This window comes from Leuresthes tenuis, unplaced genomic scaffold (genome assembly GCF_036924035.1).
Source record: "Leuresthes tenuis unplaced genomic scaffold, fLeuTen1.0.hap1 SCAF_13, whole genome shotgun sequence".
Lineage (NCBI taxonomy): Eukaryota > Metazoa > Chordata > Actinopteri > Atheriniformes > Atherinopsidae > Leuresthes > Leuresthes tenuis.
In genome coordinates this window covers 20522467-20539370 of record NW_027325367.1, presented here as the reverse complement: position 1 = coordinate 20539370, position 16904 = coordinate 20522467, and the positions used below count along the sequence as shown (strand labels likewise).

The following is a 16904-nucleotide window of genomic DNA, read 5'->3' as shown; positions in this document are numbered from 1 at the left end:
AAAATGATCAGTTCAAATGCACATATGTATGAAATACCTTTTGGACATCTGCCAAAAAGAAAATATCACATAAAGCCATGTCCAAATCAGCATTTATACACAGATTTCCCAAGCAGAGACTGATTTACAATGTTGGATTGTTTGAGAATTTGTGCAAGTTTAACAGATTTAAAAAATAAAACAAAATACATATTCAAGTGACCCAAACAAGCCCCTTGTGAAGACTTGACCAACATGATAGAATTAGGTGTTGCATCATTAAGGCACATGTGCTGAGCAGTAGTCATTGTCACTTCAAGGCACAAGAATAAAATAACAGCATCCAATCACACAGTACTAAGAAAAGAATTTAGTCCACAGATTGTAACTTTAAAACAAAATAAATTTAAGCAAATAAAAGTGTTGCTTCAGTACTGGAATAAGTAAACCAACCCTGATGTATTTGACTGTGTGGTCAAACTAAATTGCCAAGTGTGTGACATAAAGAATGTTCTTATTTTCAGGCTTTAAATGCATTTTAAACCAGAATAAATAAGCTTAAAATACGAAACTGAGAAATGCTTGTTGTATCTAAAAAAACATTCACATTCTTTGATTAAACAATCAACACTTCTCTGTAGTTTCTCCTGTTTCAGCAAATCGAAGACCGTGCCCGTTCACAGAGACTCATCGAAACTAACAGAGCAACCTGTAGTAAATCTGCCAAATACACTCCTGTGAGTACATGATGAGCAGTTTAACACACGTCTCAGGTGTTCCACGACTTGCGGTTCTCTCCTCTGCTGCGACCACCTGCTCCCGCCTCTCCTTTCGCCAGAGCAGTGAGGGCTGCCAGGTTTGGACTGGACCCAGACAGGTTGGCACTTCTGCACTTCTGCTGCTGGCGACGGCGTTTAGCACCGCCGCGGGTTACCCTGTCAGGCTTTACCAGCACCCCGTAACCAGGGTTACAATGGAAGTAGTGCTTCCCGCCCACTGAGCCGTCGTTCTTTCCTGGAAACAGACCAAGAAAGATTAAGGATAATAATCTGGAGCAAGAATGAGGTGAAATGAGTGCAAATGTAACGATAAGCTCACCTGCCGGTACCTCCAGTTCAACTCCAACCCAAGTACCCTTTGCAAAATCTGTGGGCCCAACATACCGCACTGTGCCGCTCTTATTCGTCCCCACAGTCACAAACTCCCCTTCTTTCAACCAATCCGGAAGAACGGCGGAAGCAGCTTCATCTCCTTCCTCCGAATCGGAGATAATTTCCAGGTTCTCTGATGGCACTGCAAGGTTAAGTCCTGTCCCGAGACTGCTGGCCCGGTCCACCTGTGCAGGCTTACCGCCGTCCTCAACCACAATCTGCTGAAAGAATTTGAGGTCATAAGACTTCACTTTCTGGATCTTGAAGGGGTTGCCTGCAGGCTGAGCCATTGACAGTTGAGGAGCAGCATCAGCAGCTGCTTTGGAAGAATCGAGGGGTGACAACTGCTGGACTTCTTCTGTAGCTGAGGGGGAAGTGCGAGGGTCAGAAGCTGATTTGTTGGTTGAAGCTTGAAGATCAGAGTCTCTGTTTGGTTCTGAAGCAGGAGATGAAGCTTCAGGCAAAGCTGGGATCAGGTTTGGAGCCAGATCCAGAGTACTGTCAGAACCTGCCTGGTCCTGTTTGGGCTGCTTTGGAACAACTGACTCCTGCTTGCTGTTAACTTCTTGGTCAGATGGTTCTGTTTCATTGTGAGGTGAGAGCCGACTTTCTTTCTTTGTATTAAGATCTTCAGTCAGTGGTTGTGTTTGCAGTAATTCTACATGTTTGGTTTCATTTTCGTGTTCTGTCACTGAATCAAAGTGTGTATCTGAATTGTCCAGTTGTTCTGATCCAATGTGGTTAGTTGTTAAGTCTTTATTTTGTTTAGTTTGCTTTTCCATCTTTGTTACTGTACCTGGGTCAGGCTCCTCAACGTCCTTCAGCTGGACTGATGGAGACTGATTTGACCCTTGTTGACTCTGAAATGAATCTGACAAAGAATCACTTGGTTTGGACAGGTGCTGGTCTATCCTCTCACCTGCCTTCTCGTTCAAACCCGCCAGTGAACTCTGAGGCTCAGATTGCTCCGGCGAGAGCTCCTTTGTCACTTTATTTTCCTCTTCCTTTTCTTCTGGCGCCTCCTCAAATCCACCGGTCCTGCTGCTGGATGAAGGAGGCAGGTCCCAGCTCAGCGTGTAGACGTCTGAAAGTGTCATTGTAGATATGCTGGTCGACATGTAACCACTGGGGGTGAAGTCCTCAGTCTCTGGGATGATTGGCGGTGGGAGGGGGACGGATCTGGGGTTCTCAGTTTGGACATCGGCAGGAATCATTTCTTCAATGGGAACCTAAGGGAAACCATGGGAACAATGGCGTTAGTGCCCAGAACAAGCTGTTTGGGGGAACTTGTGAAATAGCAGTTACTGGTTCCAACATACACAAAGGTCCTCTGCGTCCATTTGTACGCTAATTACTTCCCCGCATTTTTATTTGTTTTCTCTTTAGTACTGGAGAGGCAGCATGCTACTTATTTATCTGCTTTGTGTATTCGCTGTGGCACCTAATACCTTAAAATCAAGACAAAAAAAAAAAAACTTGAAAAAATTTGAAGCTTTATCTTAAGTGAAAGCAAAATCCAGCATAAAACCTCATCCATTCTGATATATAGTGGTGGTAGTGTCATGGTATGGGCCTGTTTTGCTGCTCACCACCATTGATAGAACAACAGTAAAACACAGAACACTACCGCTGAATTCTTGTGGACAGCTTCATTTCTCCCAAAATAAAGCGGGTCATGCCACAAGACAACAAGTTGCCAACAGAAATTTGAAAGGACCTGAGGCGAGCAATTCATGTGATATATCCCAGAGCTGAAGCTGCTTTGTACAGAGGAATGGATTGAATCAGATCAAGCTGATGTTCAGGACTGAAAGCAGATCTTTACACTTTTCTAAACCAATTAACATGTGGCAAACAGTGCGTGTCAATTTTTATATAAAACTACTATACAATGGTTTACACAAGAGGGTCGATTTCACAGAAAATGGAAAAATCTCAAGCTGACAATTATGTTTTATCTTATTACTTCAGATCAAGAAGAATCCAAAGAATGTCCCTCATTCCTGGTGTTCAAGTCAACTCAGGCTTATCTATATAGAACTTTTCAAGCAGGGGCGCCACACAAAGTGCAAAACTATGAGTACAAAACAAATAAAAAGTGTTCACAAATAGCAGTGAAACGCAAAAGGACTTGATAAAACCATAAAAAGTATACGAGACAAAAAGAGAGAAAAGATCTTCCAAAAAGGTGTGTTTTAAGCTTAATCTTCAAACAGAGAGGATGTCCGTGTCCTATACCCAAACTGGAAGCTGGTTCCACAGCCTGAAAACTAAAGGCTCTGCCTCCCATTCTGGTCCTGGAAATTCTGGAAATAACAAGGAGGCCAGCGCTCAGAGCAAAGAGTTCTGGTGATATGGAATGATGAGATCTTTCAGATAAGACAGAGCTTGGCTCTTAAGGGCTTTCTTTGTGATAAGAAGGTTTTTAAATTATACTCTAAATGTAACAGGAAGTCCGTGTAGAAAGGCTAAGATAGGGGGAATGTAACCTCTCTTGGCAGAAACTCTGTACTCAGTACTCTGATTGCAGCATTTTGGATCAAGTCAAATGTTTTTAAGGAATTGTTTGGACTCCCACCTAAAATGACATCACAGCAGTCCAGCCTAAATGTGATGAAATACCTGTTTTTCAGCATTGCTTTGGAACAGGTTGTTTCGAGTTTTGCTAAATTTCAGCAGATGAAAGAAGGCTGCTCTTGAGCAGATGCAGATAATTTAAGTTAGGGTTTTAGGTTTAGGGCCGAGAACTTACCGGCTGCTGACGTTTGCCTATTCCCTCGTCAACACTGGCTGATTGCACCATGATGCGCGGCAAATTCTGCAACAGTGAAGGAACATGAAAGATTTTATAAGGCAATGTCATTTCACATACATATGGAAACTTCTTGAAGCTGGTAATCAGCACTGAGGTTTTCAAGTTGATTGGTGTCATTTCAGCCCATCTCAAACCTGGTGATTAAATATCATTGCAAACCTGTTTATTGCACACTGAATGAGGAGTTGTAAGGCATGACAGTAACAGAAGCAGAGCATGTGGAGGACAAAGAACACAAATACCGACAATCATATAACAAGTTTGACCATCTGACAACTTGGTCAGATGAGTCTAAAAAAATCACGTGCGCAATCAGTTTACTGTATTAAATGATAAAAAAGGAATCGATAGCCAATTTATTCTTGAAAGGTGTTCATATAAGATGCTCAAAGTGCAATTTAAACATTTGTTCATCAGATCACTCAGATAAATAATCAGGGTAAACAGCTGAAACAAGAAGGATAATTGCACTTAATTATAACTACACCGAAATTCATTTAGCTTTTTAACCAACCTTTACCATGCTTTATGATTTGTCAGTTGAAAAAAAATGTCTGACTTGCTTTATGTTTTTACAAGGATAACAGCTTAAAAAGAAAAAACATAATTTCATATCTTAAGGTGTTTAATCCTAATATGATGTTTGATAAATGAGGACAGGTGAGGGATATGAATCAGGGTGACTGGCTGACTCATGCATCATGTGATAGAACATCAAAATTAAGCAGTTTGATTCAGACAATGTTGACACAACCTACGTCGTCAAAAGGTTTTACATCAGAAAGCAGGTCAAACACATCTATCCTATCCCTTTCTGCATCAGGACAGTAAACCTGCAAGTTAACACAACCAGTCAGGTGCACAAGAATGGCCGTCTACTCTCTGATCATCTTAATACTAACAGATACACACAATCTGAAAAAAATAATCAAATAAAATGGACTGTATTAAGGATTGAATTACTGAGTCAGCTACGTCATTTTTGTTTTCCTGTTTGACGGCACTAAAGCCCTGCTCAGACATGACCTGCATTAATTAATCTAAAGGTAAAAGAAAGTAATTTGTTGCCACGTTTAAATGAGTTTAAAGAGCCCAGGGTCAGCATATTGTGAGCTGTTGCAAAAGACTGAACTGTATTGAACAGAACATTTTAAAATGGCAATCCAACCAGATGTGGCCTGGTATCATACACGTTAGTTTCAACACTACACAATTCTGCTGCAGTCACATTAATAGAAGGCTGCACACAGCAGAGGTGATTCAGCTGTTACGAGAAATCTGACAGGTCGCTTGATTAAATAAATAAATAAAAGTACTGGCCAAAGGACCTTCCTCCTCTGTAATTTTTCAGAAAATAATTAGCTGATATAGCAGCAAGATGTTTTTCATAGCACCTGGGTCAAATGAACAAGAGAAAACTCCTTTAATATGTTTGTGCTGCAGCTGAAGTTTCTGCTCACTGTCTGACCATTCATAGAAATACTTTCAAATGCAAAACACTGGGCTGAGGAACATTGATGTAAAAGTGACCAAAGCCTGAATGACTAAAGCATGTTGCTTTACCAGAATGACGATGCAATTAATGTTGCACGTCATGTTTGAAAATGGCTGATGAAAAATACAGCGTCCACACAGAGTCTGGCATGAACCTGTGCTGTGTGCAGGAACCGACAGTTAACAGCAGTCATGATGTTTTTAAATGGCACAGCACTGTCCTGCTTCACGTAAAATATAACCTGGAGTTTATTTCTGTCTCCTGAAATGTTAGAACTTTGTGAAATAAATTTTTAACTTTAACTTCAATCCCTCACTGTTTCAAATGACACCTTACCAGGCAGCCATGATTTGCTATCTTTAGGCTTTTGTTTTTGTGTTGACCTTAAACATCTGTGGCAGAAAGGAGCAAAGAGCTCTAATTAGAGCGATGGCCTCAAACAAAGAGCCGCTGAGGCCTGATGGGTTTCCACTCCAATCCAACACCCCGACACGTGGTTTCCCTAATTAGCTTCCCTTCACACTTCAATGTGCTCATCAGTCAAATCAAAAGCTGTAGTGTTTGGCTGCCATGCAAAAGCTGCAGACCCCTGGGTCTCAATGACACATGATTGGAGATCAGTGGGAGAGGAGGTGGCGAAGGAGTGGGAAGAGACATGTCAGGACGGCAGGGTTCACCTGCTCCTAATTAACCCTGCTACACGCACAGTGTGCTCCTGTCTCTGAGGGGGCTGTTTGTATGTAGAAGTTCTGCTGTGATCACAAAAACTACATCAATCACGAGAGGCTCCTGCATTGTTTGTGCTCTGCATGCTGATAATTATGTTCTTAACAAAGCTACTATAATAACTTGGTTTTGATTCAGCAAACATGCAGACTGGCCTTCCATTTACCCGAGTTCATTAGGAGCAATGGCTCTTAACGAGGACATATACGTTTAATCATTATTTCAGCGCAGGGGTGAACAGTCCGCTGATCGTGTCGTGAATTTGACTTTTGACTATGAAGTCAATCTGAAGGGATTTTTTGAAAAGTTACACAAAACAAATGCTATAGACTGCATAGTGTCACCAGTCGGTGGCGGTATAGGCTACATTCCTTGTAGATGTAACACAATAGAAGAAGTACTGGAAACAAACACTGTGGTGGACATCCACCAGAGGAAAATGGAGAGAAATTTTCTTCAGGAATTATTTTAATCTCTGGGGATATTTGGGACATTATAATATATGTGCGAAGGTGCCGTTCAGTCCTGTGATTTTGTTAACTAGCTCAGACCATATTTGCTGATGACTTAAATCTTTGCAATTTGAAAAATTGTTTCCATTTCCCCTAACAGTCATGTAGTGCAACTCAAGCGAGTTTCTAAACTTTCATGTGCATTGGTATAAGGTTTCTTTTTGGTATAAGATGTCCATTTACTTCTACTCATGATCTTTGTACAAGAAGCCAACAATCTGCTGTCGGGTACATATAAAGCAGTGATGGAATTAATACATTTTGCTCACTCTGATTGGCTGTTGTGCATACTGAATACTGAGCCCAATTGATAATCATGATTCAAGAGATCCCAGCTCTGTATTACTTTACCAAATAACACAAAGCAAAAACTGCTTTGGGATTTATTTATTTTTTATTCCTTTTTCTTTTCATTTTCATGTATTGTCAAACATGAATATCAAAACTAGCAATAGAAACCAAGTTTGTGATTCAAAGATCACAGTTTGGACCTCAATCTGTCTGTTAAATTTGGTGGTATATTAAAACCCAATTGCTTTGTTCTTTAAATGTTTCTGACAACATGAAATCTTTGTTAATCACAACATGGTCTCCTTGAAAAGAGCTCCTTCTATGATCTTAAAAACATGTTAAGAGGTTGAAACACAGGTGCACTTTCATGTTCCTCGTTTATTTATTCCTGTAAACCAGTCATCTTGGGCACTGAGGCATTTATTTCTTATCTATTTGTTACTAATTGTATTTTCATCTACATAAGCCCCATTTCCATGGTGACAGAGGAAATGGGACTAGCTGCAGATTAGTAGAGGAGATATTTAGATTCACATTGCAGTGATGCATGTGTACTTGAATTTCCTGATATAACAGCAAGTAGGAAACAAACTTAAATCCAGTGTACGGTGAACTGCCTCAATGAGTGTACCTGCTGTTGGGCAGCTGGCTGGTCTCTGCTATCTTCTTTCCCACCAGGAAGCAGCGACTTCAGAAGCTTGGGTACAGCCTTTACTGGGGGGAGATAAGACGCAGCAAAACCTGAATCCACCCGTAAAGGGAAGGAGAAGTTGCAGAAGCAGAAAAAGAGAAGTGGAGGGTGGGAATAAAAAAACAAAAGATAAGGTTTTTGAGGAAGGAAGAAGGGGAAATTGAAAAACAAGAGCCAAAATGAGAACCAGAGCTAAAGGAAAGATGTAGTTGGCCACCGGCAAAAAAACAAACACACAGCTGATGATAGAGAGACAGCAGTGGAAATGACAGAGAAGAATTATTTTAGAAGATAAAGGTTTTATCTGATGTACCTGTCTCTGAGTTCAGGTTCTGGGACACAGAGCTGGCCAGTGAGCGTCTGGATGGCGAAGGTACCACAGAAAGGTCCTGATAACTCTCCCAGCCCTGCACACACAGAAGGGGATGACACACATGAGGCTTAAAGGAGCATTTCAATCATTTGTGACCTTTAGCAGCCTCGACTTGTGAACACGAAGAGCTGCTAACACTGCTCCCCTTTACAGCAGCTGATTTGAATCTGAATTTCCCCCACTGGGGGATGAATAAAGTATTTTTCTATTCTATTCTATTTCTATTCTATTCTATTCTATTCAACCATTGATCCATCAGGTTTCGCCATTAGCGTTAAGCTATTGAAACTATTTAATTAAAGTTGAAGCTAATTTTTTTCAACCATTTATTCACTACCATAAAGGCATTTAAGGTATACTGTGATCTGACAGTTATTCATAATTTTACACTCATAACATGTTCAGGTGATATCAGGCACGTCACCAGACACTTTTTACCGGGGCACATTCCCCTGTAAACATGCGTTGTGCCCCTGTAAATATTCCCATATACATCCTTCAGACTACGCTACGACTGATGTGCCAAGGAAGAATAACATAGGCACAATTTTTACTATTTCAACCACGTAACCTACTTTAGCCAATGCTGCATAGGTCTACCAAAGAGTAAAGTGAAGAGGTTGTATTCACAGGCATTGGGTGTGTCTGTGCATGTTCAGCGAATGGACTGTGTGTCACGAGTAGCGCCCAAAATCAGAGTTGGAAGGCAAGATACTGTGACCCGCACGTCATATTTATCAGCGGATAGTAGCCCACACAATTTGCCAATCGAAGCGTAGTAGGCTATATGAACCACTACACATTGATGGACTGCCGTCATCGTGGTCATGGACATAAGGAAATTCTTACAGAGGAGAGTCAGGGACAGAGAAACAGCAACAAGGAGAACTGGGAAAGAAATTAGTTGCATATGCAGATGATATAATCATCTACATAAACTGTGAGCTTGTCTGCACATGTCTATTGGATTAAAACAATAATCTTAATAAAAGATAAAATCCACTGTATTTCACTTCTTTTTAAAGTGCAAAATATAAAATAAAAATAAAATTACCATCAGAGAAATAGTTTTTTTTTTTAACTCAGCTGATCTACCTCACAACTCTGCTTTAGAAAATATTGTTCCATTAATTACTGTTACTATTTAGTAATAATCTAATATACATCTGTAGGAATCCTTGCTTCAAAATCTTTCATTAACCTTTTTATTTTTTTATATTCAGTCTTTTAATGCTTCTTTTAATGTTCGTGAGTCTCCAATAACTGTTTATATGGGGTGAATGGTGATGGAGTGCAGCTGAGGGGAAAAGCACAGGTGAAGTGAGTGAAGCTGATGGCAGGGCAAGAGAAACTAAAACTAAAGACTAACCAGAAACTTAAAACATAACAAAACTAAGACGTGACAGAATGCTATTTCTGTGCATTTACTTACATCAGCTAGACAACCCCACATTACCAAGTCAAGGCACAAATCAAAATTTAGTTAGTTAGTTCTAATTTGTAGTTTGTGAAGCAAAATGGTACAAACAGTTCAATCTACTGAAAAACAGGAGTGTATAAAATATCTGTTGTTATAAATGAGAGCATTTGTAACTAACCTTGAAGTCACTGAGCTTAAGAGAGGAGTAGTAGAGATCCAGACTGCTGGCTGACAGCTGGTTAAAGGGTTACAGTGATGGGTGGTTAGATATTAGTAAGACAGGTTAACAGCAGGGAGACTGGTTAAAAACAAAGGAATGAAACACATCATGAAATAATACTTGAGCCCCTGAAAAAAAAAAAAAAAAAAAAAAAAACAAGCCACAGGTCAGTTACTCCTTGAAACTTTTAATCACCCCCAGTTATTTATTACAAAGCAGAACCTCAACTAGACCAGCAACACCTGATCATCATATCACTACAAAAGCCTAAACCTGGACAGCTCGGTGCAAAGGATCAGCCAGCATTAATGCGACTGATTGCCTATACCAGCTGAAGAAAGAAAAAAACCTTTTAATGTGGAAAGCAGGTCTTCAGTGCTAAATTCACACCTGAGTCTCTTACCTGGTTGATGTTTGGGGAGCTCAGGCAGCGTCTGGCAGCTTTCCCCTTGACTGCAAGCTGTTCTCTTACAGTCACCTCCTGCACACACACACGCACGCACACACACGCACGCACATGCACGCACATGCACGAACACACACACACACAAAGACAAGGGTTGTGTGTTTTAATAAATCTCTGTTTGATTTGTTTGATTTAAAATGCACCTCTTTCGTGAATGAAGAAAAGCATGTCCTCATTCTAGCTCAAGGTGAACCCACATCTATATGTTAGGGCCACAGTAAAACAAGGAGAATTCTGAAAGAGCTAACAGATTCATTGTAATCTTAATGTAAGAATATTCACATTCAGTCTTCAAACTCAACCCTCATCATTTCTGATATTCATGAGTTATATTCCCTGACCTGTCTGAGTCTGTCCAGAGTGAGGATGTTCTCCACAGCCAGAACACTGCGAAGGTATTTCTCTATGGCTGCCTCTCTGTCGGCTGACTGGTCCTCCTCGGCGCTGGCAGCCAACCTGGCCAGCATCTCCCTATCCTCTGGGCCGTGGATGTCCTGTGGGAACAGGAGTGTAAAATGTAAAGGCCAGGACCTCCATTAACCATGCTGGGATGCCATTTAACTACATCATCATGCTACTTAGCAAAATACTCAGCATAACATTTTGTACTGGCAATGTATACTAGTGCTGAAGTGTGGTTTCTATTTGAAAAAGTATTGCTGCAGTTGATACTTACACCTGGGATGTTTGAAACTATTTCAAATGTGACTCCACAGCCGGGGATGGTGCTGCGCTGAGACATTCTCTTTAGCAGGCTCTGAGCAAAACCCTGCCGACGACAACAAGTGGCAACATATTCTCAAAGCAGCTTGTGTGTGTAAGTTGTGTGTGTAAATCAGGGCTGGGCGATAAGAACCAACATTCATATCCCAATATTTCCAGGTGAATGGTGATATATAATATATATGCAGGTTTCAACAAGTCAAATTGAAGAATTTTTAAAAGACCATAATGAATACAATTTAAGACCCATTTCACAACCATACTGGCAAAAAAGTACAAAAGGCATGAAGGAAACTCCAGGCCTGGAATTACTTAGATAGGATTTTTTTTTACAGCTCTTTCACATTGGAATACAAAATGCTTAACCTAACTAAAAACACCATAAGCCTCTCTATTGTGAACTAATATTTGTTCTACTGTTAACTACTACTGAGCCCCCTCCCCCATTTTTGAATTGCAACACTTCAATGTAAACAAAGGGATGAAGAAGAATTGGATTGTGAAGGGCCATATTAATGGAGACATGAAAATACAGTAATTACAGTAACATTAGGTGACTTGGTGCACAGTAATGTGATTTAAATTGTGTACTAACATCATGACGTTAGGGTTTCTCAACAATTTCATGCGTGTGTCATTGCATGTAGCGTTAGATTGCTCTCGTTTCCGGAGCGGATTCCAGAGGAAAAAACATCGTTAACGGGACACGGGACGTCGCTTATATGCAACAGCAGCTTGTCACTATGACAGAGAATATATGTAGTCAGATCGAAGTTTACGTGTGTCGGTAACAGCGCACACGGACGAGAGACACCTGCCTGGGTGTGAACACATGCTGGGTGCGCCGTGCCGCCGGTGATCCCCCGCTTCATTAAAACACCGCAACGGAGCAATAACAGAAAAAAAGATGTCGTACGCCAACACACCGGGGCGCACGCACAACACACTAACTAGTTGTGCTCGATAAATTCTGACCGGGGTGCACAGGTACTTTAATTCAGTTTTGTTGTTATGTTATAGCGTCCTCAAAAAATTAAATAATTAAAAGCAAGTCTGAAGTTTATGCATTTGTTTTAAATAAAAGTAATGTTAATACATTTTTAAGACCTTTCAAAATCGTATTTAAGACATTTTATGAAATTTTAAGATAATTTTAGACATTTTAAGGCCTTAAATGCAAATTATTGTATTTTAGACGTTTTAAGACTTTTTAAATACACTACGAATACCCTGTATATATATATATATATATATATAAGTACAAAAACATTTTTTTTAGAAATCGGCTTTAAGTTCAGTTTTAACTCGATGCCACATGCACAATTTAAGTCACAAGCACTATATTTTAGATTAAATTAAATGACATAAATGTTGCAAAGACCAAACAAATTAAAACCCTCTCATGTTTTCCTCAGTACTTTACCATCAACCTTTTGCCAATACTCAAGATTTTCTCTCATTATATTGACATCAGAAGCAACACAAGGCCTTCATTTTATACCCTCTCACTCACATTCACGTCAATTGCTCCTCCTGCAAATCTGGCTGAGGTAAGCCAACAAGTATTCTTCTTGTTGATTGTGTTTCTGTCAGCTGTGGGTGTATTAAAAAGGGAACGTTGATGTAACATGCATGTGTGAGAGAGACAAAGAGGGATTTAAGGCAGAACTGAAACTCTTAACGGAGCTCTGCTGTGTAGATTTCACTATTTAGGCTTGAAAAAAATCTAAATATGTGAGTCAACAATTTGGGTTAGTTTGGGGTATTCTGTGTTAACAAAAAGCTGCAGCTTCATTGGTCTTAAGACTTAAGTATTGAGACACATTTTGTCTAATAAATCATTTATACAAGGCTGGTTACATATTTATTTATTTTTTTGTAAATAAAGCCTTCAAGTTTATAACAAAGAGGAAAAGTTACAATTAAGGGCAGCTCAGCATGTTACTGACAAACAGGGAAAGGTGAGGGTGCGCAGCCAGAAAAAATACACACTGGCAGCTCTCCAGATGATATTGGTCTAAATATCATTCCCTAATTTCATAAACTGTTTGAAAAGAAAAAAATACCAGCATATATATAAAAAAAAGTCAGTATATGTGTTTGTGTTTATGTGTTTATGTATTTAGCAGACGCTTTTATCCAAAGCGACATAAAAATGAAGATTTAACAAGCTATATAAAGCTAACAATAAACTACATAAAAGGAACCCACTTGTCTGACTATGTCAGAGGTGACAGAGTAGAGATAGGGTGCAGGCATAGAAAGAAGTGCAGAAAGATAAAGTGCAGAGATAGAGGGGGTAGGTAAGTGCAAGGTAAGTGCTGGGATAGGAGATGCTCTCTGAAGAGCTGGGTTTTCAAGAGCTTCTTGAAGATAGACAGGGACGCCCCTGTTCTGGTAGCGCTCGGTAGGTCATTCCACCATCGTGGGACGACACATGAAAAGAGTTTGGATTGTCTTAGGCGTGGTGTAGGCACTGCTAGATGACAATCCTGGGACCAACGGAGGGACCGAGTTGTGACATAAGCCTTTGCAAGAGCATTCAAGTAGATGGGAACCGTTCCATTAAGCACTTTGTAGGCTAACATCAGAGACTTGAATTTGATGCGGGCGGCTAAGGGTAGCCAGTTCAATGAACAGAGGGGTGACGTGTGTTCTTTTAGGCTGATCGAAGACCAGACGCGCCGCCGCGTTCTGGACCATCTGCAGAGGTTTCACAGCACAGGCTGGGAGACCAGTTAGGAGAGCATTGCAGTAGTCAAGGCGGGAGATGACCATGGCCTGCACCAGGAGTTGGGTGATATGTTGGGTTAGGTATGGTCTGATCTTTCTTATGTTTAGCAATGCAAAGCGGCACGAACGAGCAACTGAGGTAACGTGATCTTTGAAGGTTAGTTGGTCATCAATCATGACACCCAAGTTTCTAGCAACCTTTGATGGAGCAAGAGATAGGGATTCAGTTTGGATGCAGATGCTGTGTTGTATGGTTGGATTGGCTGGAAAGACAAGCAGTTCAGTTTTTGGGAGGTTAAGTTGGAGATATATCGCCCAACCCTGGTGGAAATGTGCCAATAAAATATGTGACTATGTCAGTTTGCCATCATGCCCCATGGCCACCCACCTGCCTCCCTGCGACATTTACACAGATGCGTTTCCTGAGGACCAGCTGCATGTGGGCTGGGTGGCTCAGCTGCACCACAGCACGGACTGTTAGGTAGACCCTCTGGTCAGCGGACGCCACCCGACTCAGCTGGGGACACTCGTGAACTGTCGAGTCCCAGGAGGCCTCCACCTTCACCTGGATCAAAATCAGGATGGACAGTTAGGATTTGCAGCTTTGAAATCGAAGGGGTTGCACAAGACAAGCCAATGTCTACGTACCTCTGGACTGTAGTTCTTAACAATATGAAGTTCAAAGAAGTCATCGTCATCTTCCCCACTGAGTAGTGCATCGAGTCCTCCAGCCAGTGGAGCTGACAGACTGGCCTGGAAATCATCGGCTGGAGGGAGGAGAAAGACAGAAAATGACAGAAGATGAGTGCCTTCAGAATGGATCATTTTGCTAATTTTCAACAGCAAAAAACAGTGAGGACAACATACCACTGAGATCCAGGAACAGGACAGGAATGTGTGTTTCCATTCCAGAGACAGGAACTCTGTGGAAATCTCTGATTAAACTCCATGAAACAGAGGCTTTGATGGTTCCGTCAACGTTTCTAATAAGACAGTAATTACTTGCAAAAAAGACTAGATTATTAACACTTACATGGATATGTTTTATTAGTGAGTGATTAACATTTTATCTTAATAACTGCCACTTCTGAGCAGAAAGAGTGAAAAATGTTTGGTCACAGTTTTTGACTAAATTATCTAAGCTTTTAGATCCTGTTCAGTGTAACAGGGACTTGTGGTGTGATAATTAATCTCAGATTCTGCAATTTTGTTTTATTCTTTGAATCCTCAACTGACTGAGTGCTCTGTAAGGAAAAGTGCATAACCAAAAGATACAAGGTCTTTCTTTACATACTACTTTTATGAAGTTTAATTTATAGCCACCTATAATACCATCTGTTTGATAGTTTGACTCTCTAGATGTTGACTAATGTGGGATGGGATAAGCCTGTCGACCGGCTGCTCATTTTGGCCACTCTAAGGTGAAACTGGCTTGCTGAAAATGTAAAGTTCTGACAAAGATCTGACCTGTCTGGTTCTTTATATAAATGGTTGTAAAGAGCTACAAATGCTATGTTTACTACATCGGTGGTGATAAGTTTGCATGTTTACACACCCATTTCACCACAACATGTTCCTCTTAAGCGTCATTTTACAGGGGTACTGTAAGCCCCGCCCAGGACAATTGTGATTGGTTTAAACTACAAGCCAGCCAAAGTCTTCTACACCACAAGAATAGAATGTTTAGGTGGAGAAGCCGGACCATCCTTCACTGCTGACACAGTGCAGTGGATACAGGTTTGCTAAGGTATGCTACATATGAGGAACCATAATGTTAATATTTCATCTGCAAGATAACTGATAACTACAGCTTACAGATAAATGTTTTTACATTTCTAAGTGTAATAAAGATCCTTAACCTGAAGCAGGATGTCAGAAATTACATTCTGCCTCATTAGAACCACAAGTCGGTTCACATATGGACTACTGGTCTCTGTAAGGTCAGTGATTTTACCAAAAGCTGTCTTAATGAGGTCAAAAAACATACACACGAACACACCTCTCCACCGGTGCACCAGGGATGCCACTTCCTGCTGACGGGACCAGGACAGCATTCCGTTCTTCTGTGAGGGTCAAACGACACTCCAGCAGCTGGGATTCTCTTTCAACATCATCCTCTGACTTGTCTTCATGCACACACACAAACAAAAAAACAAACAAACACACACAATCAAGTAAAAAACAGTTACAATAAAAACCTTTACCTGTTAGAAAATACAATGTTACAAATGGAGTATGCAGATATTAAAGAGAAAATCTAATACTTCTAATGCCATTTATCTACATGGCTGCACTACTGAATCTGCTTTATTGTGACTTTATATTAAAGCTGACTTTCAAATCACTGACAGTCAGTGACAGCTAAATAAAAATAAAAAATACAGTCCTTGTGCTGCAAAAAATTATACACCTACACATACATTTTTTAATGAAAAGGAGTCAGGCGTAAAAATGAAGTCACAGTTGATCTTTTGTGGCAGAGCTTTGCTGATGCTGCAGCTATTCATCATTTTTCTTCCCCTATTAGACTTGTGTTCTGAGATAGACTTTCTTAGGCTGTGTGTGTTTGCAGCTCTACCTGGTTTGGAGACTATCTTCTGTAGCTGCTGGTCCAGATACTCCTGCCTCTGAGTGAGTGTGACCAACCATTGTTCCCTCATCCTCTCCAGGTCCACCTCCTACACACAGGGATACACAGTCATGTTCAGGTTTTCCCTCTGTTCAAGTTACATATTCTGCTAATTTAGTTAAAATTGACTTACTTGATAGCTGTCCATTTCTTCACCACTATCCTAAATTGAAATTGAGAGAACATTTTTTTCCCAAGTCAGACATTTGATTAGAAATATTGCCAAGTAATATTTCTAATCAGCAGCAGGGACTGTGAAGAAAAGGAGCCCTCACCAGTTGGGTGTAATTTTTGGAGTGACGCATTTGCTGAACTTTCACATCCCCAATGGACACAGACAGGATAGAGGCTGTGATGAGGGGCATGGTGCCCGAGTCTGGGACTGAACGTAATGCCACCCGAACCCTACGAGACTGACCCTGCAGGTATAGATTCATATCAGAGAACAGTAACAGTTACTGACAGGCAGTCACAGTAAGGCAGAGTCTAATTCCCTTTTTTACTTATATTAACACTCAATAAAGGAATGACATACAGTTCAATGCAGAACAAGCTGGGCCCGTCTTATAATTAAATTCTGGTTATTAGGACTCAAAGGAGCAAAACTCAGAATTTATTGTGACCCTATTAAATTTGTCCCTATTGGGAATTAAGATGTTCAAATATACAAAAAAGGTTTT

The 16904-nt window shown here is 40.6% G+C and overlaps 1 protein-coding gene across 1 annotated transcript in view; it reads right to left on the bottom strand.

Annotated features, from left to right (window-relative positions):
• Positions 1 to 104: 104 nt before the first annotated feature.
• LOC140267294 (kinesin-like protein KIF13B) overlaps positions 105 to 16904 on the bottom strand; it is a 34487-nt gene continuing 17687 nt past the window's right edge. Inside the window, exons 27-42 of the mRNA XM_072362524.1 lie at positions 16500 to 16643; positions 16358 to 16387; positions 16174 to 16273; positions 15595 to 15721; positions 14463 to 14518; positions 14244 to 14362; positions 13984 to 14160; positions 10816 to 10908; positions 10481 to 10633; positions 10077 to 10154; positions 9632 to 9688; positions 7974 to 8067; positions 7601 to 7683; positions 3883 to 3948; positions 1078 to 2359; positions 105 to 993 (exon numbers count right to left, since the gene is read on the bottom strand). Coding sequence (XP_072218625.1) covers positions 749 to 993; positions 1078 to 2359; positions 3883 to 3948; positions 7601 to 7683; positions 7974 to 8067; positions 9632 to 9688; positions 10077 to 10154; positions 10481 to 10633; positions 10816 to 10908; positions 13984 to 14160; positions 14244 to 14362; positions 14463 to 14518; positions 15595 to 15721; positions 16174 to 16273; positions 16358 to 16387; positions 16500 to 16643 — 2904 coding nt within the window. The 3' untranslated portion in view covers positions 105 to 748. The remainder of the gene's footprint in view (positions 994 to 1077; positions 2360 to 3882; positions 3949 to 7600; positions 7684 to 7973; positions 8068 to 9631; positions 9689 to 10076; positions 10155 to 10480; positions 10634 to 10815; positions 10909 to 13983; positions 14161 to 14243; positions 14363 to 14462; positions 14519 to 15594; positions 15722 to 16173; positions 16274 to 16357; positions 16388 to 16499; positions 16644 to 16904) is intronic.